Genomic DNA, 27,474 nt, shown 5'->3' on the forward strand with positions numbered 1-27,474 from the left:
TTCAGTGTTAAGAGTACAACAGGACTTTATTATAGGAATTACTATTAAACATCTTTAAGAAAAAAATCACTTACGGAAATAAATTCTAAAATAACCACACTCACAGACATCACAGATCGTTTTGTTTTGTTCTTTTGAAACTTTTTTGTAGAGAAATGATACAAACATCACTGAGAATTGTACATTATTATGTAAGAAATGCATTTTGGCTCCCAGCTGGGTTTGTGGCCTTTCCACTCCTTAGACCTGACTTTTTGTGTTTTATAGGACACAGAAACAACCCCTCTCCATTAAAATGATGTTTTGTGTCTCCAAGATATTTTGCCACGGCTACAGAGTGACATCATCCAGAGGCTGTGCCAGGCCTGGGATGTTCCAGGGCAACTTGTTGGGTGGGGGTGGTGGCCAAGCCGTGCCCAGGGCCCTGTGGTGGCTACGGTGTTTTTGGTGCAGGGTCAGAGCCAGTGGGGCTGGGCACTGGCACCCACCTGTCCCCTCCCCAGCTCATGGCCCCCGGCCACCTTTCCTTGCTGTCCCTTTCTCAGCGGGAGCAGAGGGTGCCAGACACCTCGGGGATGTGTTCAGAAATCAGAGGCAGCTGCTGGCCCAGGACTGCTCCACCACAAGCCTTGGCTGGCTTACAGAGGTGACTCGGGACGTGTCCCCTAAGGAGCAGCCTGGGAGGGGCAGGGTCCCCCTCTTTGCCCTGAAGCCAGCAGTGCAGCAGGACTCACCTGTGGCCCTGTGCCAGCCTCAGGAAAGCTCAGCCCATCCCTGAACCCTGCACGGGCCAGCCCAGCCCTCCTGCCAGCACCTCCTGCTCTGGGAGAGAATTCCCTTCCCGCCCCTTGGTGCTTCCTGCACTCATGGAAACTTCGCTGGGACTGAATCCCTCGGTAGCTAAGAGGCGCTGGAATGGTGACAAGCTGATCTGCTTCCAAGTTTGATTTTCTTCCAAATATGCAGAGCTGCTTTGGACTGGGAAGGAGTAACAGCAGCCTCCTCCGGCCCCCAGCGCCATCAGAGGGTAAGGAAGCAGCCCCTCCTTCTCTTCAGCACTCTCAGAATTGAAGTCCCACACAGGGATTAGAGGTTTTTCCATTCCCTGATTCACCCACAGCCCCTTGCACCCTGAGCCAGGTGTTCCTCCAGACCCACATCCTTCCCTGGGCAGGGCAGAGCAGCCTTGGCATGCTGTGGGACAGCCAGTGTGGCTTGGGCTGGCCCAAACCTGTCACTGTGCTGCCACAACTCAGGATGTGCTCTTCAGTCCTTCAAAAGCAAAGGAGAGGACACCAAAACTGGTGTGGGCTGGCCGGGGTGGCAATTCTGCTGCTCTGATTTTAGGAACCCGAAGCTTGTTGGCATCCCAGGGTGCTCCCAGCCCGCTGCATCCTGCCCTGGCCCTTGGCACCCCGGAACTCATCTGAGCACTGGTGCTGCAGGAGAGTTTTGTGCTATGGAGACATCACCCAGACCCTGCAGACACCTGGAAGCAGCCCCAGACACCTGGAAGCAGCCCCAGACACCTGGAAGCAGCCCTGCCCCTGGCCAGGAACCAGGAGAACGTGAAGTGATGCCCCGATCCCCACGGCTGGCGGGGACAGCAGCGCTCAACAGGTGCAGCAGCTGCAGCGCTGGCGGGGGAGGAACTCTTGGCGTCCACTTCAAAGGCACATGGGCTCCACTGGGATTGAAGAGGAGCCCGCCGGGAGCCAGCGCCTGCAAGGGGGACTTTGTTACCAAACCCTGCGGAGAGGCAGGGAAAACACTTGCGTGAGTGTCTGATGGCTGGGGCTTCTTCGTCTGCCGCCTTCACAGCTCCAATCCTGCAACATTTGTGCTGGTTGGCGGGAGCCAGAGAGTGAAACAGGCACGTCTAGAGCCACCTCCTGCATTTGGCAGGGAACGCTGTGCCGATAAAGGAGAAGAAAATGTGCTGGCGGGAGCGAATTCTGACTTTACGCTCGTCACTCATTACTTACACAGCGAAGGAATTTGTTTATGTAATTATTTTTAGCCTGACAGCATCTCTGAGAGCTGCAGGATTTTGGCGCTGTGGGCATGAGGCAGGGGCTCTGCTCCTGCCCCACACCAAACGCAGTGGTGCCCCCAAGCCCTGGTACAAAGTCTCTGTGCTGGAAACACCTCCAGCAGCCCTGCCAACCCCTGGCTCAGGCTTTGCCTCTTACCTACAGCATCCCTGGGGGCATCCCTGGAGCTGCCAGACTCCAGGACCACCCCCAGCACCCCAGACCCGGCTGGATGTGTCCTGCTCCATCAGTGAGGGTTAAACTGGTGTGAAATCCAGCCCTTGGTGCTGCCCCACGGCGGCACAAATCTTCCCAACTTCAAGGCAGTTGTAGCAATGCCGAAGGCAAAGGTTTAATTCAAAGTGAAATGCCTAGGAAAAGAAGGCCTTTCCTTTATAAACATTTTATATTATTTGACTATTACCTGATCTGAATCTCTGCTCATTACTCCTAGCAATAATAGACAACAGCTGTTAGCTTCCCTTTCTCACATGGTTTTTGTTCCGGTGTGCGCAGAGTGAAGTTACATCAGACCACTACAGATATGTTCAGGAGTGCTCCGGCCAAGCAGACCCCACGTGTGAGTGCATCCTCGTTAGTACAACTGATTTCAGACTGATTTCATTCCTCCTGCACTGAGAGAGCAGGTGGGGCTGCTCCTCCCCAGCCTGAGCTCCCCTGGCTCCTCTGCAGCCACTCACAGCAGCTGCCCGCTTTTTTTTTTTCCTTTTTTTTTTTCCTTTTTGGCTGATTTCCTTGATAGGAAAAGTTGTTTTCAAACCACTGGTAAGAAAACTTTGTGCCTCACTTCGATACTTGTACTTCAGAGGAGTACAGCAGCAGAGGGGGAACAGCCAAAATCTGGGTGATTTGTTGGGTGGGATTTTCCTTTTTCAGCCATCTCCTGCTGAAGCCTCGTGCACGTCCTGTGCCAGCAAGAACCCCCAGTGCTGGGACCTGCAGGGAGGGGAAGAGAACAGCACGTGCTCAGCCTCAGCCACACAGTGACAGCACCTGGGGCTGTCCCAGCCACGGCACCCTCGACCACTGATGGGGCTCGTCTCCACCCAGACACACTCTGGATCCAGCCCAAAGCTCGTGGCTGCTCCTCAGCCAGGCCAGGCCGTTCACACCACAGTGATCATCCATCCCCAGGTGCCTCTCACCGTTTACTGCCCTGCCTTCGGCGTCTCCTCCTCCTCCCGGAGCTGCTGCCGCCGTGCTTGGAAATCTTCATCTGAAAGGCAGAGGCAGGAGGGGGCTGTAGCCAGCTCCACACCAGGGCACCACTGCACCCCGGTCCCAGCTCTGGGGAGGAGCCCCCGGGGGAGGGTTTCCTTGCTCAGAGTGAGAATTCCCAGTGGGACTTAGGGAGTTTCTACCAGAACAAGCCTGAGAACACTGGATGGAGGCTCTGGCCCACAGGGGTATTTCTGCCAGGCATTCACACCTGCGCCAGCCCTGGGGTGATGCGGGGCCAGGCACCACGGGACCCAGCCGTGCCAAGCACAGCACGCCCAGAACAGGCACAGCCTGGCACAGCATTCCTTACCATATGCATGTCCCTCCACGTCATCCAGAAGATTTGCTGTGGAAGCTGCTGTCCCCATCCTGCGCCCTCCGCTAAGGAAAACCAGTTGTGGGGCCAGGACGTGGCCATGGCATCATGGTCACCCTTCCCAGCCCACACTCCAGCTACAGAGGTGCCCTTGGGGAGCCCCCAGGAGCACCTGAGTGAGGCCCCCCCCTGCCCCACAGCTCTGCAGCCCCTTTCAGGATACACCTGGTGCTTCAACAAGTGTTTTCTTTTTGATTTCCTCATCTTCGTCTTCTCGGAGAAGGCTCTGGCGAGTTCGAACAGCTTCTTGCGTGTGGCTGGAGGGAAGCAGCAGGGTGAGGGTCTCACCCAAAGACCCTTCCCAAATGTGCCAGGGGCAGTGGGGAGGAGAGGGGCAGGGCCAGGGTGTGAGAGCCACCCGCACCCCAAGAGCGTGTGGCGATGCTCTGGGTTTGCCAGACTCGGAGAGGGAGACAGGGACACTTTGGTCCCTGGTAAGAGCTGCTGATGTTTTACCCTTTTGCTGGGATTTTCACCACCTTCCTTACCCACCCCCCCCAGCATTCCCAGTGCTGCAGCCCAGCTGAGGCCGCCCAAGGACCTTGGTCTAGTTTGTGGTGGAAAAGCAGGCTGTGACTTCTCAGAGAAAGGTTTGGGAGAGCGGCAGGTACCGCTGCCATCTGCCCCTGCCCACCCCGCTCCCAGCTCCCCTCCAGCCCTGCCAGCTCGGGCCCTGCACACCCACTCACATTTTCCCATGTGTTTGAGTTTGTCTCGGAATAAGGCATCGTCGGACACGGCACCGCCGGCCTCGCTGGTTGCAGAGGGAGCTACGTCACCTGCGAGGCAAACATCTGGTCACTGGTGAGGGGGGCTCGGACAAATCACTTCCATGACCCAATTCCAGCACCAGCAAAGGGCAAAGCTAGGCAAGAGCAGGTGGGATGAAGGTGCTGGCACGTGGGGCTGGCTCTGGATGGGGACCCTCTGGGCCCAGGGGTGCAGAGCCATGGGCTGGCAGCACATCCTCACAGGTGATCAGTCCCAGCACCAGTACCTCCCTCCAGGGTCAGCAGCCCCAGATTCCCCCCAGAGCGCTCTGGGTACTGCACTGTGGGTCAGGAGCAAGCCCAGCTTGGCTGGGGGACCAGAGACCCCCAGAGCCATGTCCCTGTTGCCAGGTCGGTGAGCCCAGCTGGAGCCCTGCCAGGCTGCCCAGGCTGGCCCAACTCTGTGTGGGGCCATCGACAGACAGCAGCTCTAATTCTGATCTGGGCAGCTGCTCTGCTCCGAGGTTAATCAGGATTACCCGGGAACAGTCATTATGCCTCCAGGCACAATCCTCTGCTGCAGCCCAGGCACGGAGGGCAGGGATGGATGGAGGCAGGATGCAGGAGCACCTCTACGTGGAGGGGGCAGGAGCACCCACCCTGACCCACCAGCTCTTCTCCTGTGCTGGGAGGGCAGCAGGGAGGGATCAACCAATTTCCTCCCCCCACAGACGCTCTGGAGGCAGCTGGGCAGAGGGATGGGAATGCAGGGGCTGTGGGGGATCCTACTGTGGAGAGACAATGCTCACATCTGTCTTGGAAGTTACCTGATAATACAGAGGAGAAACCAAAGTCGTTGCTGACAGCAACACTGGTCGACTTGGATTTTTTTGACTCATATTTCAATCGATCTGAAAAGCAAAAAGCGCAGCACCCGCTCAATCAGACCCTCGAGGCAGAGCACATGGCTCTGCTCCCCTCTCCCCTCAGAGCCCTGTGGCTGCCGAGGGACAGGCTGGTGGCAAGGCAGGGAGCTGGGGCTTTGTTTCAGCCCACAGGCACTTTGATGGGAGCCCGCAGCAGCAGAGGAACTGCCCACCCACCACAAGCCCACGATGGGCACACCCGTGGTTTTCCTGCCACCTGCGGTGACAGTGCTGCCAGGACCCTGCAAAGCACCACTGACATGACTGGGGAGGGCTCAGAGCACATTTCCAAAACTCCTTGTTATGGATTCTGCTGGGCTCTGCCAGAGATGCTGCAGAGGGGTGGGCAGGGGCAGGAGAGCAGGAGTCCAGGGATCAGCCCATCAGTGCGGGCAGCTCAGACCACCAGCCCCCAGCCTGGCCTCATCCTGTACCGGCTCTGCTTTGGCACAAGCCCTGATCCCACGGGCAGGGCAATGCTGCCAGCAGCCAGTGTCACAGCAGGGCACATGCCCAAAAAGCAGAAGTTTTTGAAGGCCCTTTTCACCTCTCTCCAGGGCGAGAAGGAAATCCCGGTTCCTCTGGAGCTCCTTCATGAACTCTTCATTCTGCAGGAAGAGCGCGATCCGCTCATCCTCCAGGTACTGCTTCCATCGCCGCTCCTGCTCCAGGGAGCCCTGGCCCCGCAGGCCCAGCCCCCGTGGCACGGGCTGCCGGCAGCTGTGGGAGCCCTGGGGAGGTAAACGTGGCACAGCTGGGGTGGTGCCAAGCTCAGCACCCCAGGCTGAGCTCGGCCTTCTGCCCCTCCATTACACCACAGCTCCCCCAGCCCCGGTGGCCACGAGCTGCTGCTCGCTGTGGGGACCCTCCCTCCCCTACCCAACAGCCCAGGGCAAAAGGGACAATGGGGGACAGGCCATCGCTGCCTCTGCCCCTTGGGAAGGGGTACAGGGCAGAGGGGACAGACATCCCACTGGGAACCTTTTGGAGCTCCTTTTGCAGAGCGCAGGTCAGCACTGAGTTTTAACTTTAAAACATGGGGTTGTGCCATAATAGCACCTGGTGTGGAGGAAGGAGAAGGGTCTCAGCAGCATGGCTGCTTTATTTCCCATCTCTAAAGAGCAGAGTCTGCAATGTCCTGCTGACAAACGTCCCTGCACGAGGCACGTCACGCCTCGCACCTGGGGAGCAGCACAGCCGCGCGCTGCGGCACGGCCTCATCCCTGCCTACAATATTTATCTGATTTGTAGCTGCTCCCAGAGAGCCATAAAAAGCAAAAGCACACAATTACTGGGGAAAGAAAAGGGCAGCTGCTGCTCTCCTCCCCCTGAGCCCAAATGAATTGGCACGCTCCTATTCCCAGAAAGGTAATAGAGCCTGTGGAGCTCAACTTGCAGAGCAATCATTCATGAAAACGTGGCAGGCTGCCTTTGGAGACAAAATGGGAGGGGGGAGCAGGGTGCCTGCAGCCCCCTCAGTCCCTCACCACGCCAGAAGGGTGATGGATCCATTTAGGGGTTCCTGTGTTAGCAAAGAGCCAAGGGATGCCTTGGACTATGGCTGGAGCTGATCTGGATGCCCCTTGTTCCCCATGGGATGCTGCCTGTTGCCTGCTCTGCTGCAGGCACCCAAACCTTGTGGCTTAAAACAACCATGGAGCACACGAGGACTCTGATTTCCCAGGGGCAAATCCTCTGGCTTGCACTAGGTTTCCCACCCAAATTCCACTATAGCAGCCCTTAAATGCCCTGGTAGTGCTGCTCTCCTTAGGAACATTCCTGGTCCTGCTGCTCCTCCCCAGAGCAGCAGGCAAGATTTTCAAATAATTGAAAATATTAGGTGCTAATGGCACGGTGGCATTTCTGGCCATTCTAATCACTGGGATAATAGCAGGAAAAATACCAAAGCTTTGCTGAGAGCTCTTTCACACCTTGCCCACTTCAGTGTCTTGAACAGGACACACTCCAAAAACTGTTGGTTTAGTCCACACCTGGTACCCAGCTGCTTCCAGCGTGCTGGTGCTGCAAGCTTGGGGTGGCTGAGGACAGGGATGGTGCTCCATGCCACCCCACTGAGCAGGGCTGCAGGCTGGAAGGGGTGGCTGAGCCTCACCTGTGTGCCGGCCGTCTGCTGGGGCAGGATGCGCAGGAAGTCCTCGGGGAGGTTGCCCAGGAGCGGCGGGTTCCAGTTCCTGTAGTGCGCGGTGCTGCCGGGGCCGGGCGCGTCCGTCCTGCGGGGCAAGCACAGGCAGCACCTCTGGTGAGGAGAAACCCAGCAACACCTGCTGTGGCAGCGTGGCACAGCAGGGCCTGGCACAGCAGGGCCTGGCACAGCAGGGCCTGGCACAGCAGGGCCTGGCACAGCAGGGCCTGGCCAGCTCCACCAACAGTCCTGGAAACCACAAAACCCCAGCACATCCCCAAACCTGCAGCGTTAGTGTCAGCTCTGGAGAGTGAAAGGCTTTCCTAGAGAATTTGGAATCTTTGGGAGCTGCATTTCAAGCCTTGCCCTGCAACTCTGCACGCTGGGTTTTCCTCCTCCCTGTTTCACAGAGACTCCCAAAAACCAGCCTGGCGGAGCCCCAGCCCTGCAGGGATTTGCCCACGAAGCTGACAAACATCTCTCAGCAGAGGTCACACCCAGCCTGCAGAGGGCAGGGGCTGGCACAGAGCTGCCCCGGGCTCACATTTGCTGTCCCACAGGACAGGTGTGTGCCGAGGAGCCGGAGCGGGGCCGGCTGCCCAGCACCTGGTGTTTTCCAGCAGAGGCGAGCGCTCCCCGCCCCCAGGAGCTGATTTTTGCCATTCCACACGCTGCCGGAGCAGCTTTCCGGCCCTTCAGCTGTCCGTGTTTTAGACCCTCGCAGGCATTTTTGAGCCAGCTGTGAGCTTCATTCAACTCCCTTGGCTTTGTCTCTCTCGGCCCTATAAGCAGCAGGGCCAGAGGGCCGTGCCAGGGCCAGCTGACCCCCGTGTGCTGGCACAGGGTGCCCCAGGAGCGGGAGCTGTGCGGGGCTGGGGCTCACCTGGGCGGGGGCGTGGGTGGGGCACCGGGGTAGCGGCTGCCCAAGGCCTGGCTCTCGTAGGCGGGAGGGGAATACACAGGAGGGGGCTCCTCGTCCGAGCTGTCCGGCTCCAGGGTCCGCTCCAAGATCTGCAGGGTGAGAGGATGGGGTGAGGGCAGGACAGGGAAATGCTCCCCAGCACGGCAGGGCCCCACGTGCAGCAGCAAAACAGGGATGGCACAGGCTGAATGCTCCTGCAGCCTGCTGGCACTGGACCTCCTGCACCCAGGGGGGGTTCTGGTGGAGTCTGCAGGAGGTCCAGGGGAAGAGGGTAGGTGAGCCTATCCTTTGGTGCACACAGCCTCGGGGAGTCTCTCTGACAGCAGCAGAAGGGTCTCTGTTGGGTTCTGGGGCAAGGGAGAGCAGGGAGGACATTGGCTTGAGCCTGAAGCACTGCCCAAGACAACTTCTGGTGCGGCAGCCCGGCTCACCCGGGCGCTCAAACCTCTGCCTGCCTGCAGCAGTCGAGAAGCACCATGGGCAGGCAGGAGGAGGCAGGATGAGACTGAGGTGCCCACTCATGGCAAGCCAGCTGTGGCAGCCAGAGCCCCAACAGGGGACCCCTCGCAGGTTACCTCGGGGGGGATGCTGTCCTCCGAGTCCGAGCTGTCGTCACAGCCGCTGCCGTCCAGGTTCATCTGCAGAAGCTGGTCGATGGTGGCGTCCACGGCGCCGTTGTTGGCTCTCAAGACGCACTCGATGATGTCGTAGTCCATGTTGGGGAACATGGTCTTGAAGTCCTCCATGGCCTGGTTGAACTCCAGGCGCCGCACCTGCCTGGCGGGGCGGCTGTTGTTGAGCTCCTGGGCGGAGGAGCCGCCGCCGCTGCTGCTCCGGCGGAACAGGCTCGTCATGGCGGGGCGGCTGTGGGGGCTCAGCGTGCTCTGCTCCCGGCTGTGCCCGTGGCCCTCCTCACGGGGGGCTGCCCCGGCTGCCAGCCGGGACCATGGGTGGGCGGCGGGGGTCCCGCTCCCCGTGGCCGGCGGCTCCGCGCGTCAGCCCCCGGCGCACGGCTGCATCCTCCCACCTGCGGAGGGGACACGGCACAGAGTCACCCAGGGCACAGAGTCACCCAGGGCACAGAGTCACCCAGGGGACAGCACCCAGAGGCTCCCCTGCTGTTCCACCCATCCCACCACATCCTCGTGGGAATGAGCCATCCCTGCGGCAGGCCCGGCACGCCGGAGCGTGGATGTGCCTCGCCAGGAGCTGTACCAACAAAATGCAAGGCAAGAAAAATGGCATTACTTCCACTGCCCAGGGCTGCCCAGATTTAACATTTCCAGGTCTGACATGTATTTATAAACACAGTAAAATCACTCTTTAAAATAAAACATGGAGTCAGCTCAGAGAGTGTCAGAGCGGGGGGCTAAAATGCTCTGCAGCACGGCAAATCGACCCTTTGGAAAAGCCACCAAATCCAAGATTAACATTCACTTTAAAACCATAAACAGATTATACAGCTACTGCTTCTCATTTTAAAATGCAGGGCCAAATTCAGTTCTGGATTAACTCCACTGTTTGAAACAGAATTACCCCAGGAACACTTTTGATCCATAATATCATTTTCAAAGGCCTTTTCCTAAGCGGCAGGCAGAGAGTTCAGGATAACTGTCCCTAAATGGTATTTAATGCAGAAGAACGTGCCAAGCACATTTCTTAGCAAAATGGTGTAATCAGATTCCAAGCCATTAAGAGGAGTGGTCACCTCTGAAGGTCACCTGGGCTCTCCCCTGCCCAGCAAGACCGTGTGTGACAGCCGTGTCCCCAGCGCTCGGCCCCTGTGCCAGCCCACAGCCCTGAGCTGCTCCAAGGGGTTTCCAGAGGCTTCCAGAGGCTGCTGAGAATGAAACACACTTGCAATACACGGGGAACTCAGCGGGAACTCGGGGAGAAGTTCACTTTTTGCCACACTGCTTAACCCCCATCCCCAGGGACAGCGCTGCTCTGGCTCAGTACCAGAGGAATCACGGGGATGATTCCTGCTCCAGGCACGCTCTGCTCTCCTTCCTTGGCTTTTTTGTAATCCTGGAAGCATTTGCATTTGGAGGCACCACAGCAGCAGCCCTGTGCTAAAACCAGAACCCAACCAGTCGCTGCACCTCAGTCCCTGGGCTGGGCACGGTGCCAGGGGCCATCCAGTGCCACCTTCCCTGGCACGTGCTCCCAGGCAGGACAGCACCCAGGGAAAAGCAGCAGCAGAATTACTGTCAGGCACAAGGGGCCATTTCCAAACAGCACCAGGAGCCCCTGGCTCGCTCCTGCTCACTAATTATATCCATTTAACTGGTCACTCAGCCAGGAACTGTCCCCATCCCAGTAATTCTCAGGATCAGCTTGCCAGGAGCCAGGCATGGAGCAGCGCTGTGCGAGCAGAGCAGGAACAATTCCGACAGCTCTGCCCGGCTCTATTCACTGAGGACAAATAAATCCACTGGAGTCAATTAATAAAACACTGCTGCTCCGTTCCTCCTCCGCTCCCCTGACTCATTCCCAGCAAAGAGCCGGCATTGTTCACACCTCTGGAATTATACTTTAATTGCAATATTGCATGGCTGGTTTAGTCACGTATTAAATTGAGTTGTAACACATTCACAGGGTACACACCTCCTTACAAGATTTGGCTACTCCAAGAGGATGGGGAACGAGCCTGGACAGCCACGGGAACACGGTTTATACTGGATACACACACAAGATCCACGGATGGAGATGAGAGTTCCTGTGGAGAACCATAGGCTCAGCAATGCTGTGCCAGCCCACTAACCTCAAAAGCAAAATAACCCCCCAAAATCAGGCTGCAAATCCCCAGATCTCCATGAAGTAACCAAAGTACCTGTGTTTGGGGAATCTTTGTCTCCCAGCATTTGACCTTGAGTGTGCATTTAAAGGCTTCCCTGTAAGCATGAGGGCCATGGCTGTGCCAGGCACTGGCAATCCCCCTGCCAGCCCTGTGGGCTCCTGTTGCCAGCACCAGCTCTGGGGAGGTGCTGGTCAACACTGCACGAGTCTGGGACAGCTCCCTGGCAGTGCTGGACAGTGTGACTGAGCACAGCAACCTGCTGAGCCATGGAAATCTCCAGGTCAGAAGATGAACAAAATTAGGGATGGGGACAAGATACTTTACACCAGAAAGGCTCCGCTGCACATCTGGCTTCAAACAGTCCCAAGGGAATGTGTTGGGACCTTCCCTGCCCTGAGATACACCCCAGGAATTCGAGGCTGGCAGGGACTACTGAAGGCACAGACCAGGGCAGTTCACATGCCCTAAAGGCTTTTAAACCTATTTTTCAAAGTCTCGCTGCAAATCTAAAGAAATGCAAATCACTACATCAGCATGAGTTAAAATCCGGGGAAAAGCAAGTGGCCCTGTTGGCAGGAGTTGATTTAAAAGATCAACAGGTGTTCTGAGGATCCTCCCCAGTTCCTGCGTGTCTGCAGCAGCGTTCAGATGAGCAGTGGAGAGGGCAGCGGGACCCCGGTGGCAGCTGGGGAAGAGGCTCAACATGTTCCTGGCCCTTATTTCTGTGATGTCAGTGAGGGGCTGGGAAGATGCCAGGGAAAGCAAAATCCTTTGGATTTCCCAAAAAGGAAAGAAGAAGCTGGCGTGTGACTGCAGCCCACTGGGGGCACGGGCTGGGCTCCTCTTCCCCTCCTGTGCAGAACCAGGCTGTGATGACTCCTTCGGCTGCTGCCTGTTCAGTTTTCTCCCTGCCTGACAACAGCTCCCACAAAAGGACCCTGAATGCTGTTATTCATCCACCAAACCCAGGCACAGGCATAATCCTTCGTCCTTCTGCTGCACCCATCACAGGAGGAGCTTAAAGGCTTTGCGAGCTCCTGGTCCGCGTGTCCCCGTGCCACAGGTCACAGAGAGCAGGGACACTGGTGTGGCTGGCACTGCCCCTGTGCCCCCACCAGCCCTGGCAGCACAGGATAAATCCTCCTGTCCTGGCAGTGTCCGGTCCTGGCTCACCCCAGCTGAGGCACCTCAGCATCCAGCACTGCTGGCTGTCCTGGCACCGCCCTGTGCCATGGAGAAAGTGCCAGTGACATGGCAGTGCCAGGCTGGGGCCAGGCCCAGAGCCAGCGCTGGGCGAGGAGGGGCTGCCACGATGCCACATCCACACCAGCTTTTATCCAAGTGCCTCCATACGCTGGGACAGGGCCGGTGCTGAAAACGCTGTGTTTTGGTGTCACTGCATAGCCAGGACAGCACAGGACACTTTCCCACACAGCTCCACAGCTGCTGTCTCACTGCACACTGTGCTCAGGCACCGGCACATCTTTGGCTGCAGCCTCTGCCCTTAACTCACCACTCAAAAGCACAAAATACAACCAAACACAAGCTGGCCGTGGCAGCTCCCCCCGCCAGCCCAGGGGTTCACCCTGCTCTCCTCCCACCCAAGCTTCCAGTCACTTGCACAATTGAGAGCCGCCCTTGCCAGAGCCGAGGAGGAGACCAGAGCCAGGAGAATGCCCCAGTCGGGCTCCTGGGGAGGGATAATGCTCACAGCCTGGGAGGAGCATCCTCCTGTGCCCCTGGCATCCTGCCTGGGCATGGCTGCTCTCACCCAGCCCCGGCAGCAGGCACTCAGTGCCTCCCAAAAACGGGCTCTTCCCATGGAGGGAAGAAGCTCTGGAGCAGGCACGGTGTGAAGTGGAGGCTGCCAGCCCTCAGCTGCCTGGGAAGAGCAGCTGGATAATCCCAGGGGCCGGTCAGACCGGGAATGTCGTGCTGGAAGCAGCAGTTGCTCAGCTCCGTGAGGAACAGCCTGACCGGAGGAGCCAGCAGCTGGAAAAGCATCAGGACTGATCACTCACAGCCCTCTCTGCTCAGGGAAGAGCCTTGGCACCAAGTGCAAACGTGAATGTTCCCTTCCCCAGTGTCTGCTGCGGCTCAGCCAGCAGATGGGATTGCTCAAACACTGCCCAGCCCCTTGTCCCCTGCTATTGCCACGCTGTGTTCATGGATCAGCCCAGCAAACACGCCCGAGCCGGGACCCTCCTCTGCAGCCGGGATGGGGGTGGCAGCTCCGAGTGCTGGGTCCCCCCAGCCCCCAGGGCCATCCCGGGGTGGCTGCAAGCCCAGGCCTGTGGTGCCTCAGCTGGGGATGCAGAACAGACGTGCAGAAGCATTTCCATGCACAGGATTATTTGGAGAAAAGGGCTGACAGCTCCCCCAGTTCCTGGAGGGAAGACTCTTGGAAGAAGTCTCAAAACTCAAGGACGTTAAACTAGAAATAATGGCTCTGTCCAGAGCAGATGTGCTGAGATGTGCTGCAGCCAGGCCCCTGCACAGGGATTGCTCAGTGTGGGAACGAGGAGTGTGGGAATGTGACTGCCCAGCAGCTGCAGGTGTCACTATAATAGCACTGAAATTGGGATGAAAAGTAAATGATCAGGAACAGAAGTTATGCTATTCTTTACCACCAAACACACCAAGGATGTGCAGGCCGGGCCCCTACCAGTCTCTCCTAAATCCCCTTGTCACCTTCCTCTCTGCCTCAGGGGATGCTGTGCACCCCTCCTGGGCCCACAGCCTGGGAAAATTGCTCCGAGCAAATCCTTTCTCATGGAAACAAATAAGCACCTGAGGATCTCCTTTAATACTTGTTCTACTGCGTATTAAAATGGCTGGGTTTAAGCCCTTTTCAAAAGCAAAAGCAATCAGGGAGGCGAGCACAAGTAAGCCCTGCTTGGGAACCTGTGCAGCACGTACCTCTCTGCAACAGGGAATTCCCCTCTGGGCTCCGAGGAAAAGTGCAGAGGAACCAGGAGAGCCATGGAGAGATCCCAATGCCAGCACGGCACGGTCAGCATTCCTGCCCAGGTGGTCTCTGCGTTACTGGGGAGCCCGTGGAGCTCCGAACACTCAATATCCACAGTGCAGAGATGCAGCGGCTGCTCTCCCACCCGGGCCGGCCATGCCCTCCTCCCGGGCAGATTTATGGCAGCCCTTTGTGAGCCGACCAGATGTCAGCTCTCCAAAGCACCCAGCTGGCTCCTAAACCAACAACACCCCGATAAAAAATCCCGGGGGGTTTTAAACTCAGCTGGGACTGCAGAGTCAGGCGGGGCAGCGCCGGGGACCCCTCGGAGCACCCACCTTGCCCTGGCAGTGTGGGATCCTCAGGGCTGCCGGGGGCTCCCGGTGCCCCCAGCCCTCTGTGCCAGCCCCCTGCCCCTCGGCATTGTGCAGCGCTAATCCCCGGCTTTCACACGTTTTCCACGGCAGGAGCACAGCCCCCGCCCCAAACTAAGCCCACATTAATGAGGCAGCACTAGATCCTCATCCAGAAGTCGCCTGCCTTGCGAGGCCGCCTTGCGCTGGTTTCATTGAAGGTAATTTGATCTTGGTAGGACGACATTCCTAAAATAGTTGAGGGAATTCAAACATGAAATAAGGTTTCCAGGAAGGGATTAAAAAAAAAAAATAGGTCAAGCAAGTGTGAGCGATTAAAGTGACCCGGCATCCCTTTGTACGGTTTTACTGCGACTCTGTTCAACTCTATCTTGCATCAAGGTGTAATAAATTAGATCCAAGAGGTGGCCCAAAGCAGAGAGGCCGATATAAGATTATTGCGGGAGGTGGCTGCTGTCGGTGACCTTTCCTCCCCTGCCTTTCAGTGCCGACATCAAACAGGGCCCAGCTGAGCGCTCAGCTCAGAGCTCGGCAAGGGCGCACGCGACCGCGGCACGGCCAGCGCTGCCCATGGCCCACGGCCCATCCCCGACTCCCTGCCTCACTTTACCCACCCCAAACTCCCTGCCTCACTTTACCCACCCCAAACTCCCTGCCTCACTTTACCCACCCCAAACTCCCTGCCTCACTTTACCCACCCCAAACTCCCTGCCTCACTTTACCCACCCCAAACTCCCTGCCTCACTTTACCCATCCCTGACTCCCTGCCTCACTTTACCCACCCCAAACTCCCTGCCTCACTTTACCCACCCCAAACTCCCTGCCTCACTTTACCCATCCCTGACTCCCTGCCTCACTTTACCCACCCCAAACTCCCTGCCTCACTTTACCCACCCCAAACTCCCTGCCTCACTTTACCCATCCCTGACTCCCTGCCTCACTTTACCCACCCCAAACTCTCTGCCTCACTTTACCCATCCCAAACTCTCTGCCTCACTTTACCCATCCCCGACTCCCTGCCTCACTTTACCCACCCCAAACTCTCTGCCTCACTTTACCCACCCCAAACTCCCTGCCTCACTTTACCCATCCCCGACTCTCTGCCTCACTTTACCCATCCCAAACTCTCTGCCTCACTTTACCCATCCCCGACTCCCTGCCTCACTTTACCCACCCCAAACTCCCTGCCTCACTTTACCCATCCCTGACTCCCTGCCTCACTTTACCCACCCCAAACTCCCTGCCTCACTTTACCCATCCCAAGGCTGGCAGGAGGGAAGCTCTGTGCCCGCTGTTGTCCCCCTGGCGCCCTTCATCACACAAACCCGTCTTTAACTGCTTATCCCTCTTCTCCCTCTGTGCTCCCGGCTCGGCACAAAGGCGCTGGGAAGCAGCTGGGAGTGAAAGAAAATAAAAATTACTGTGGACACAAAGGTGTGTGGCATTCCCTGGGGACCGGGCTCAGGGCAGGGTGTGTGGAGGACTCGCTGCCAGGCAATTTTTGGGTTATGTTTGGGTAGCTGGGGAACATGGACCTGGCTGGGGGCAGGGTCAGCCCCGCTCCCTGGATAATTAGTGTGGCTGATTCCAATTGCTAATTTGCCATTATAGGTCAAGGGTCACAGAAATTCAAGGATGAGAGGGAAAAAGGGAGAAAGAGCCTGAGTAGAGGCAGTCCCTTCCCCTCCATCTCTCTGCATAGCAGGAACATACTGGAATGGACTGGGATCAGACTGGGCTGACCCTGCCCCAGAGCATCTCTGCAGGATTTGGCCCTGGGCATCCCACAAAGGCAGGGACAGGCAGGGACAGGAGGGGACAGGCAGGGACAGGCGGGGACAGGAGGGGACAGGCAGGGACAGGCAGGGACAGGCAGGGACAGGCGGGGACAGGAGGGGACAGGCAGGGACAGGCAGGGACAGGCAGGGACAGGAGGGGACAGGTGGGGACAGGCAGGGACAGGAGGGGACAGGCAGGGACAGGCGGGGACAGGCAGGGACAGGAGGGGACAGGCAGGGACAGGCAGGGACAGGAGGGGACAGGCGGGGACAGGAGGGGACAGGAGGGGACAGGCAGGGACAGGAGGGGACAGGCAGGGACAGGCGGGGACAGGAGGGTACAGGCAGGGTCAGGAGGGGACAGGCAGGGACAGGCAGGGACAGGCGGGGACAGGCAGGGACAGGAGGGGACAGGCAGGGACAGGCAGGGACAGGCGGGGACAGGCAGGGACAGGAGGGGACAGGCAGGGACAGGAGGGGACAGGCAGGGACAGGCAGGGACAGGCAGGGACAGGCGGGGACAGGAGGGGACAGGCAGGGACAGGCAGGGACAGGCAGGGACAAGAGGGGACAGGCAGGGACAGGAGGGGACAGGCAGGGACAGGCGGGGACAGGAGGGGACAGGAGGGGACAGGCGGGGACAGGCGGGGACAGGAGGGGACAAGAGGGGACAGGCAGGGACAAGAGGGGACAGGCAGGGACAAGAGGGGACAGGCGGGGACAGGAGGGGACAGGCGGGGACAGGCGGGGACAGGCAGGGACAGGCAGGGACAGGCGGGGCCAGGCGGGGACAGGCGGGGACAGGCGGGGACAGGAGGGGACAGGCAGGGACAGGAGGGGACAGGCAGGGACAGGCAGGGACAGGCGGGGACAGGAGGGGACAGGCGGGGACAGGCGGGGACAGGAGGGGACAGGCAGGGACAGGCGGGGACAGGAGGGGACAGGCGGGGACAGGCAGGGACAGGCAGGGACAGGCAGGGACAGGAGGGGACAGGCGGGGACAGGCGGGGACAGGCGGGGACAGGCAGGGACAGGCAGGGACAAGAGGGGACAGGCAGGGACAGGAGGGGACAGGCAGGGACAGGCAGGGACAGGCAGGGACAGGCAGGGACAGGAGGGGACAGGCGGGGACAGGAGGGGACAGGCGGGGACAGGAGGGGACAGGAGGGGACAGGCGGGGACAGGCAGGGACAGGCAGGGACAGGAGGGGACAGGAGGGGACAGGCGGGGACAGGCAGGGACAGGAGGGGACAGGCGGGGACAGGAGGGGACAGGAGGGGACAGGCAGGGACAGGAGGGGACAGGCAGGGACAGGCAGGGACAGGCAGGGACAGGAGGGGACAGGCAGGGACAGGCAGGGACAGGAGGGGACAGGCAGGGACAGGCAGGGACAGGAGGGGACAGGCAGGGACAGGCGGGGACAGGAGGGGACAGGCAGGGACAGGAGGGGACAGGCAGGGACAGGAGGGGACAGGCGGGGACAGGAGGGGACAGGCGGGGACAGGCTGTGCAGAGCAGGCCCAGCCTCCAGCATCTCCAGTGACTGCTCTCCTGCCGTCGGGGTTTAAGGGCCGTCGCTCACTGTGCAAAGGAAAAATCCCGTATTGATTCACCCGAAGCTCTGGAGCACAGACCGCACGAGTTTCTATGGAAACAAAATTAGTGGAGTAAAACTCTCCCTGCCGGCACACGGTGAATTATTCACCAGGACAGGCCCCTGGCCAGAGGGGCTGCTGAGAAGATTTAAAGGTGATCACAGAGCGGCTGCTGCGATCCCCTTCCCTCGGGGACCAAACCACAGCCAGGGAGGATGAAAGGCCCTGGGTTTCCAAGCCATGTGTGTGGTGGGAAGGTCCTGCACCTCCCTCACCACATCCACAGCCCCCAGGGTCCCCAGGGAGAGGATGAGGGCTTCTCCCTCACATCCCCCAGTGCCAGCCCCCTGCACCACGGCACTGCAGTAATACATGGCACAAAAAGTGTCACTGAGAGATGTCACCTGCCTTGCACCAGCCACCCTGGGGTCACCCATCCCTGGCACCCAGGATGAGCCCATGAGGGCAGGACCGGCCGCAGTCCGGCTCATCCCACAGAGCCTCCCAGCACAGCGAGCCAAGAGCCAGGGAAGAAAGGGACTAATTAAGTCACAAAGAGAGGAGGGTTTTTTTATGAGTCACTAAGCCATATGGCAGATGCAAACTATCCCGGGAAAGCACTGAGCCAACAATCCAGCGCTGCCGTACCCTCGTTGTCCTGGGACACGGTGTCACGCTGTAATTGCACCGGGCTTTTGTCCCCCCTCGTGCCGGGTGACATTGCTCAGCAGAGGAGAACCTGCCTGAAAGGCTACACCTCACCAGGGACAGGTATTTAATTAAGGCCCTACGTCAGGCCCCTCCTGCCAACCAGCACAGGCTGCTCCATCCCGGCACAGCCCAGACTGTGGGGCGGAGAAAAGCCCTGAAAGGAGGAATGTTGAGTTTGCTCCATCACAGCACATCACAGAAATTACACAGGACGCTAACCTGGATTTGAAGCCAGGCCAAGGCTCAGAGAAACTCTCAGTCTCCTCAGCAGCAGTCACTCCTGTGCCAGCACAGCCCAGATCTGGGTGGCAAAGGGACCCAGACCCCCAGCAGTGGCTCTGCTTGTTTCCCCCTTTGCCCAGCCACCACAACAGGTCACGCTCTTCTCCAATATCCCATCTTGCTTCTCTTTCATTAGTTTTAAGTTTGCATAACTAATTCAGGTACATCCTATCCCAGCTAATTTGCACTGATCGTGGCAATCACCAGCCAGGGGGGTTAAAAGCCACAAGGACTTTAGAAGGAACAGTTTTAGGCTCCAGGAGCAGGGAATCCTCCCCAAAGACTGTCCCCCATCCCCACCGCTGCCTTATGGCACCAGCATGTGCTCCCAGTGACCCATCTCCATCACCAGAGCTTCAGCCACGCTTCTCTCCATTTTCTGGAGATGATCTCCTATTTCCCTGAGCCCTGCTCTCCCTGCGCCAAGGACAGCAGCCAGGCTCCATCCCAGAGTGTTGGTGTGGCCATCAGTGTGTGCCTTCCCTGGGGAAGTGAGAGCGAGGGCAGGGATCGACCAGCTGTCAGGCAGAAGGAAGAAATACCACTTCCAGGAGTCAGAGCTCATTTCCCAGCAATAAAAGCAGGCTAGGGCTGGAAAAAAGTACCACTAATGGGGATGCACATCCCACACCACTCCAGCTGCCGATAGGAAAGTACCCAGGGGTTGTAGCTTGGAAAAATAAAAGCCATTACAAGGCTTGGTTTTAAGTAGCACAGCTGTAGATTAGGCCCAGATCAGGGCATAAAGGATCTGCCATTCCCCACATAGATTATTGCTGGGGATGATGCCCTCCATGTGCCAACCTTGGCTCCTGGCTCCGAGTTATGGCTCCTCCAGCAGATGGAGAAGAAAACCTTACTGTTTCCTTCCAGGGAGGGGAATGGCTCAGATCAGCATCCGCCCTTAACTGCTCCACTCTCCATCTTCCTCAGCCCCATTATCCCCACTCCACCCACACACTGCTCTGGGGACGCCAAGGCAGAGCCAGCATCTCCAGTGCTCCTAATGCCACCTAGAAAGGAAGACCTGACGAGTTCGTGCTTCCTGGAGTTACTTTAGTAACTTTAGTTACTTAGTGGGTGGATTTTACCTCCTTTCCCATCTATTCTCAGTGTGTTTTGGTGAGGAGGGCCCTCACTGCTGAGCGGGCAGCCTGCCTTCCCTCTGCCAGGCTCACACCCCCCAAGCAGGGGTGTGAGACAGTTCTACCTCCCCAAAACAACCCTGGAGATCCAGGCAGACTGGGACATGCCCGGGCCCAGCCAGGGGACAGTTCCTGCAAAGCAGTTACTCTGGGTTTTAAGAACACACTTGTTTGTTTGTTTGTTGCTGGGCAACTGAGAGGATGGAAAAAATGTCAATGTCATATTGTCACCTATGAGTCACCGCTCAGCACGGGTCGAGATGCCCCGGTCCTGCTGCCACCGAGAGTGGGGAGCCCGGAAAAAGGGCCTGAGGCACCCCAAAAGCAACTCACTCCAGCTCTCTCTGCCTGTCTGGCCCTGCTCTGACACCTTCCCCATCCCCACAGATGGGCACTTGAGCAGCCTGGCCACATCAGTGGCCTGCGGACATCGGTGGCCCAGGGACAACTTTCCGAGGCTCAGGAAGGCGAGGAAGGGATTTGCATTCCTATTTGCATTTCCTAATTGCGCCTGCGGGTTTCCTGGGGCAGCGGCTGGCTCTGGTTTCCATGGCAGGTTTTGTGCGGACCTGGAGAAGCGAGGGAGGCACAAAGAGGCCACAATGGACCTGCCACTCACCCGCATCAAAGGCGGCCGGCGGGGCGGGCCGGGGGCACCGCAGCCTGTCCCCCCGGCTCCCCCAGCTCCGGGGGACCCCCGGGACAGGGGAGAGGGTGGCTGGTGGCCCATGCTCCGGGACAGCCGCGGTTCCAGCGGTGAGGCTGCTTGACGGAGGAGCGCAGCCACAGCCGCTGTGGCCCAGAGGCAGCAGCTGCTCCGCACCGGTCGGAAGTGGTGCAAGAGCTGGACCCAGATGTTCCCCCTGTTCTCATTTCCTGTTATTTTCAGCCAGCTTTCCACCCAGCTGGGTGGGTTGCTTTCTCCTTCCAACTTCCCTCTCTATTCAGGGACCGGCTGGCTGTGCCCATCCAGCTCCCGTGCTGGCCCCGGGGAACGGGCAGAACAAAACTGGGACCTGGGCACACCTGGTCCCCACACCGCTGCCACAAGCCCCGTGCCACTGAGCAGAGGTGAGGCTCCAGCCAGTGTCCATCTGCCAGCCTGGCCACGGTGACAGAGATGTTGCCACCACAACAACAGAGGGACCCATCTCTGCCTCGCACACCTGTGAAGAGCTCTGTGCTATTATTTCAAGGTTTTTAGGGTTTTTTTCTTATTTTATAGCTACCAGTTATCATCACCATCACCTTGTGCTGCCCCAAAGCCTCTCAGCTCTGACCACGAGCACCCCGCAAGCGAGTCCACTCACAGGGTTAGGGCAGAGCCCCCTTCCCACATGTCCCACCCCGAGATTTTACCCTCATGGCACAAACCCTGACCATGAATCACCCTTCGGATGCCCTCCTGGCCATCCCACTCGGAATGCCAGCATGCCCCGTTACCTGTGCCCCGCAGAGGGTGTTGCTGCAGGCAGACAAGCACCAGCACCCACCGTCATGCTGCTCCTGCTCCCCGGGGCTCGGGGAACCACAGCACCGGCACCACGGCAAAGCCGCTCGGCCACGCCACCGACGGGGTCAGGTGCCGGCGCGTTTTGTTCATTTTTTTTTGGCATTTGAAAACTCTTTTGTAATAAAATGCTGGAAAAGTCCAAACTTTCCCAGGAACTCTGTAGCTGGGAAGAGGATGGGCACCTTTGACAGAAATAATTTTGGCTGCTCTGACACCAGGAATGGGCTGTGGACAGCCAGGGATTGGTGCACAAGGCTCTGCCAGCATCAGGCACGTCCTCATCAGGTGCACAGCTACCAGGAGGTGATGGCAGGGTCTCCTCTGCCATAACGACCACCAGAAGCTTCCCACTCCCCCCAGCAGCAGCACCAGGCAATCTCCACTCCCAGAGGGCTCCCCTGGGGTCTCATTGCCCCAGTGCTGCACTCCCGCCGAGCGCTTCCACAGGAAAACCTCAGTGAAAACCACAAAAAGCTTCTCAGCGGAGCAGACGCCGCTTCAGCCTGTGTTCTTGGAGATGGAGGAGGAGGATGTGAGGAAAGCCACAGCTTCCCCAGCCGCGGGGCAGCCCCGCCAGCAAAGCCCCAGCGGCAGCCTCGGGGGTCAGCCCAGGATGGTGGTTCTCCCGTGGAAATCCTGACGGCTCCAGCCCCCATGTTTGTTGTCAGTGGCAGCAGTAGGAGGAGGTGTGAGGAGGAGGAGGTGCGACTCCACTGCTTTTTAAGAAAATAATAAAAAAGAGCCTTTCCAACCCGCCTGAGAGACAGACAGCAGGAGAGCACTGGTTTGAGCGCTGACTTGCACTTTACTCCTCCATCGCTGTCTGCCCACAACACACTGGCAGCAATTTCAGCGCTGGACAGGAACCCCAGGTGAGGATCAGCCTGGCAGGACGGTGCCCTCCATCCTGATGAAGGATGACAGATGTGGCTGAGCTGGGCACCCGGTCGGGGGCTCACAAATAACCCTGGTCACCCAGGAGGTGACCACCACTGCTGTGGCACACCAGGGCCCCGCCAATTCCTGCACCAAGCCATGACCCACCCGGCGGGGATGGCAGGGTGTGGGGTCTGCTGCTCCATGAACGCAGAGCAGGGGACAGGGACGATGTCCAGCAGCAGGAAGCCACCAAATCCAAAGCTCCAGCGCAGGGAGGGGTCACGCTCGGGGACCGGCGATGCTGCGGGGCTGAGCGGGACGCGGGTCCAGCCCCACGGCCGAGCCCGCCGGCCGCGCCCGGCCCCGGCCGGGGATGGCAGCCTTGGCCCCCGGGCGGGCCGCTGGGCTCGGCCGCCCCCGCCGCCCCGCGGGCTCCGCGGCGGAGCCGAGCAGCCGGAGCAGCGGCGGGGCCGGGCCGGGGCTGCGGGCCCAGCGCTCGGCTCCGGAGCGGCGGCGGGGCGGCTGCAACAGGCGCGGCCCCGGCCCCGACCCCGGCGCTCCGCCCGGGCCCCGCTAGAGGCCGAGGCGGCGGCGCCCCCGCTCTCCCCAGCCCCGGCGGGGCCCGCGCGGCTCCGGGCCCGACCCGCGCAGGCCGAGCTGCACCGCCCGCCCCGGCCCCGCCCCGGCCCGGCCCCACCCCGGCCCGGTCCAGCCCGGCCCGGCCCGGCCCGGCGCACAAAGAGCCCCGGCCCGCCCCCCCTTACCGGCGGTCGGCGCCGCGCTGCGGGGGCGGCGGCGGGCGGCTCCAGTCACGCCGGGAACCATGGGAAGGAGCCGGGACGGGAGACGTACGTGGCGGGCGGGCGGGGGCGGCCGTGCCCGGCAGCGGGGGGCGGCGCGGCGGGGCCGGGGCCGGGGCCGGGCCGGGCCGGGCCGGGCCGGGGGGGGCGGGGCCGCGCCGAGAGGCTGCGGGGGCGGGGGGCGGGCGGGGCCCCCGGGACTGCGGCGCCCCCCCGGCCCGGAGTCCCCCCGGGGGCAGAGCGGAGCTCGATTCGGCCCGGCCGGGGGCACCGCGGGGCGGCACCGCCCGGCCCCGCCGCTCCCCGAGGTCAGACAGCCCTGGCCGGGTCCTGAGGATCTCGGGGTTCCCCTGCTGTCCCCAGGCATCCCCTGCGCCTCCAGCCATGAGGTCGGCACCTCTGGCCCTGAGTGGCCTGGGGGCCAGTGTGTGGGGGGAGCAGCATCCCAGGGATGGATCCCATGGATGGATGGATCCCATGGATGGATGGATAGATGGATCCCAGCTCTCCAGGCTGGCTCTCAGCCTCTTCCACACCTTTGGAATGTCCCATGCTCCTGGAGCCTAGACCTCCAGTCTCGTGGTAAGGTAGGGGAGAGAGCACTGCTGCCCCACAGCTGAGCATCCCAGAGAGGTTACAACCAAGTATCACTTGGAGCAGACAGAAAACAGCCGTCCCCATATCGCGTGCTCTGGCTGACAGCTCGGGACGGGAAGCGATCTCCTCTTACAAATTACAGGAGCCCGTTTACACAGGGCAAACGCTTCCCATTCCACAGAGACCAGAGCGAGACCACAAACAGCAGCAGCTCAGAGCCTCCACTTCCCTCGTGGCTCTCCAAACCTTCCAGACATGCTGCAGGAAGAACTCCACACCTCTGGCACCACGGCCTCCCACAGCACCCTGCCACAGCCAGAGACTGCTCGGGTGCACGGCTGTGGGTGCTGGAGCCCAAGCACAGCTGTGGGATGGTCCAGAGCTCTCACAGGACAGCTCTTCGTGCTGAGATTTGTCCCACTCCATCATGTCAATCTGTGTCTGGGAGCTGAGCAGTCCTGGGTAAGGATGTGGAAGGCTCTGACAGGGAACACAGAGCAAAAGTGGAAATACTGGAGGCAAACCTTCAGCTTTCAGCGTGTACTGAACATGTGCCTCATCATTCTCTTCCGCAAGTTAGCGCAGATCAGACTCTGGAGGCACAGCGCCTTGCAGTGAGCTTTGGTGGCTGCAATCTCCTCCTAATCCAGGCTTATTTCGGGAAAAACAGGCAATTTTATATCCCTTTGATATAGGTCTTAGCTGCTAATGATGCTAGGAAGTAAAAAGAAATGGGCATAGAAATACACAACTATGAAGAGTTAAAATAATGAATTTAATTCAGCCAATTCAAACAAAATTGGTAATTCCCTGAAAAACAAACCTTGCACAGAAAACACAGAACAGAAATGGTTTCATCTTGACAGCTGGTGAGAACAACTGGGTGAAAAGGTGAATGGAATATTTCTGACTTCTCTGGAAAACAAAAGGTTTCACACATCCTGAAAATGCCCTATTTTTGACTAAATGGGTCAGTTTGGGAGGGAGTGATTGTAAATGCTCTGCAAGGAAAACACAGGTCTCTGCTCTGACACAACCTGTGACTGCAGATGCCAAATGTCTGGTTTTCAGAAAGCACTGATGCTTCCCTAAAGGAAAAGCTGCGACTTCTAAAAATCACAGAAACATGAAACGGTTTGGGCTGGAAGGGAAACTCAAAGCTCATCTCATTCTAAGCCCCCACCAAGAGCAGGGACACATTCCACCAGACTAGTCCAGAAACCTGAAGAACAAAACCAAAAAAAGTTTTTAAGAATCATAAGCCTGGCTTGTCCAGTGGTCCTGATTTGGGTTTCGGGGCGATGCAGAGTGCGATGAAAGGACGCGAGGTTGCCGCTGTCGCCAGGCGTGTGGAGGGAGCTGGCTGGACAGCCTGGCTCAGCTCCTCCAGCACTGAAATACTCTTTCCAAAGCAGTACCAAAAAAGGTTTGTTTCTAGGTCAGGACCTCAGCACTCAATTTTAACCAGGGGCTGACAGTCCAATCTGAACACAGCTGTAAAATGGATTCGAGGGAGAAGCTTTGGCATTCCTTTTGTAATTAGAAAACAGCCACTGAGCCGTGTGCCTTTAAAGGTGAAAGCTATTTTTGACATAAAAATTAGCACGTAGTTCCTCTGTCATCCCTCAGCTGCTGCTCTGGGAGCTGGGAGTGAACAATCCAAAGATAAGCAAGAAGTATAAACATGCTGAATTATACAAATAGGTAGAAGGGGATCAGGTTTAATTTGATTTATTCTCTGACAGTTAGGAGACAAAGAGATTTATTTTTACACTTTTTCTCCTAGAAAGCACTGGTTAAAAGGTTCATTTATGCACTGAAACCCCAATGACATTTAAAAACTTGAAGTGCTTTTAATAGCTGCCTTTTGAAAATACTGTTTAATCTGTTTTTGAGATGGATAAACTAAGCTACCAATGAAGCAGGGCAGGAGTTTCTGGAAGGGCCCAGCAGTGAGAAACTGTCGTTCATTTCTCAACAACTCGGCTCCTGTGCAGGGACCCTGAGATAAAAACTACCACAGTGCTCGATGCTTTAAAAACTTGAGTGTCCTTTAAACTCCAGTTTTCTCTCTTTGGTGGGAATCTGACCCTGACAGCCTTGAAAGTGAACCCCAGGCAGTTTTTGGGATGCGGCTCAGAGTGGCTGTTTCTAAAATAAAAGTGAGGGAAGACTGAGCAGAACTTGGAGGCTTATCAGCACCCGGAATGCCCTGGCTAATCCTCAGCAGCCCCGGCCCCTTTATGTAACCTGGGATTGCTGCAGCTCAGCAGCTTACTGGGGTCTGGGTGGTTTTCTTTAAACCTCTTGTGGACAAATGCAAACACATTAAATACTTTTTTCTTCTGCCTCTCTAAGGAAAAAATTGTTTTAAGAGGGAAAAAAAAGTTTTATTTGTATCAAGGGCTAATAGAATTAAACTCGTACGCTGAGACTAAAATGTGTTTCTCTCTGATCCATCGTGACTGAACTGAACCTTCCCAATTTACAATACTCAGGTGTAACTCTTCAAAAAAAAGGGTTGAATCCCAAATTTCTCTTGACCCCAAACACTCTCTGGAAGTGTTGGGGTGTTCCAAAGAAAGAGAAAAGCAGCCCTTTTATAGCATGTACAGCATTTCTGGCAGCGTGGCTGGCTGTGCTGCAATACTTACGTCCCTGTGGCCGCTGCCCCGTGGCTCTCCTTGCCCGGAGGACGCCTTTCCGTGCCCTCCATCTGACTGCTCTGACTTTCCACGGCACACATCCTTCCAAGGCAAAACGCAACTCTCAAACTCCCGGCCGGCACTAAGCCATTCACCTCACGCTGAATGCTTACGGAAACTTCAGAAGGAAAAAAATAAACCCCCTATTGAACTCCTTGCAATCGGAGACCTGAATGGGCTCGATATAAACCCCACTCGAACCAGCGGCAGCAATAGGCTTCCCTGGATGTTGGATTCCATCCAGCTTAAAAGTTTCCATGAAATAAACTAGGCTAAGCGCATCAGCTGCATAGAAACTAACTCGGTGTAACAGGAGCATCTGTTCTTCGCATCCACCATTTTCTTAGAGCCTTAACTCGGCGGCGCTGTGGCGGCGCGAGGTGCCAGCGGATCCCCGGCCGCACCGGCATGGGCACGGACACGGATTAGCAGGGAGCATGCACGTCATATAAACTACTGGACCAGGTCGCTTTTGTTTGTCAGAAAAACAGCTTAATGTATTTGCAAGGATGGCATTACAGAGCGAAGTCAATGTCCGCACTGAGACAGCGGAGGAGCACACCTCGGACCCATTAATACACGGTACAAAGCAAATGTTTACCCAAGTACAAATGAAACAGGTCGACAATTAGCTAATGCAGCTTTGTGGACATAAACCAGGTACAGTCGAGCAGAACCAACATAAAATAAAAAGGAAACAGCCCTTTTCCTACACCACGCTAAGAGCACCGTGGTTAGTGGTTTGGGAAGCCTCTGTCACGGTGAAAAATTTCCTTGCCGGTGTTTAATGTGTTTATTCTACTGCTACACTGCTGGGATAAAAATAACAGCTGGCTGTACAAGGGACCCACTGTCAATACTGCAGTAATTGACAACATACAATTAAGTCTCACACCTGTTTATTGTAAGTAATTCATAGATAACCACTTCTAGTACACATTTTCATATTGGCTTTTAATGCTTTTGTTCTCTTTT

The 27,474-nt window shown here is 57.9% G+C and overlaps 1 protein-coding gene across 2 annotated transcripts; it reads right to left on the minus strand.

The window, feature by feature from the left end:
* CUEDC1 (CUE domain containing 1) lies at nucleotides 1-23,250 on the minus strand. Of its 2 annotated transcripts, XM_088066333.1 has the most exons (12): nucleotides 23,162-23,250; nucleotides 10,960-11,071; nucleotides 8,928-9,379; nucleotides 8,314-8,441; nucleotides 7,401-7,518; nucleotides 5,835-6,018; nucleotides 5,189-5,272; nucleotides 4,341-4,430; nucleotides 3,815-3,908; nucleotides 3,586-3,644; nucleotides 3,200-3,270; nucleotides 1-2,990 (listed from the first exon to the last, which is right to left on the minus strand). In XM_088066333.1, the coding sequence occupies exons 3-11, from the start codon at nucleotides 9,204-9,206 to the stop codon at nucleotides 3,203-3,205; spliced, it is 1,104 nt and encodes a 367-aa protein (XP_087922459.1). In that variant the 5' UTR covers nucleotides 9,207-9,379; nucleotides 10,960-11,071; nucleotides 23,162-23,250; the 3' UTR covers nucleotides 1-2,990; nucleotides 3,200-3,202. The 2 variants fall into 2 exon arrangements, with proteins under 2 accessions (XP_087922459.1, XP_005525965.2); XM_005525908.3 differs by lacking the exon at nucleotides 23,162-23,250 and having other exon boundaries at nucleotides 10,960-11,079.
* Nucleotides 23,251-27,474: the final 4,224 nt, after the last annotated feature.

The sequence above is a fragment of the Pseudopodoces humilis genome, chromosome 23 (assembly GCF_049639895.1).
Source record: "Pseudopodoces humilis isolate 2021_Gansu_Grassland_sample_001 chromosome 23, ASM4963989v1, whole genome shotgun sequence".
Lineage (NCBI taxonomy): Eukaryota > Metazoa > Chordata > Aves > Passeriformes > Paridae > Pseudopodoces > Pseudopodoces humilis.

Bases quoted from the DNA above. Each gene is read 5' to 3' on its own strand.
- CUEDC1 (XM_088066333.1), bottom strand. From the start codon at position 9,206: ATGACGAGCCTGTTCCGCCGGAGCAGCAGCGGCGGCGGCTCCTCCGCC. The intron at 7,519-8,313 runs GTGAGCCCCAGC...CTTGCCCCGCAG, and splicing joins CCACCCACGCCCCCGCCCAG to GACGGACGCGCCCGGCCCCG. The intron at 6,019-7,400 runs GTGAGGCTCAGC...TTACCTCCCCAG, and splicing joins AGCAGACGGCCGGCACACAG to GGCTCCCACAGCTGCCGGCA.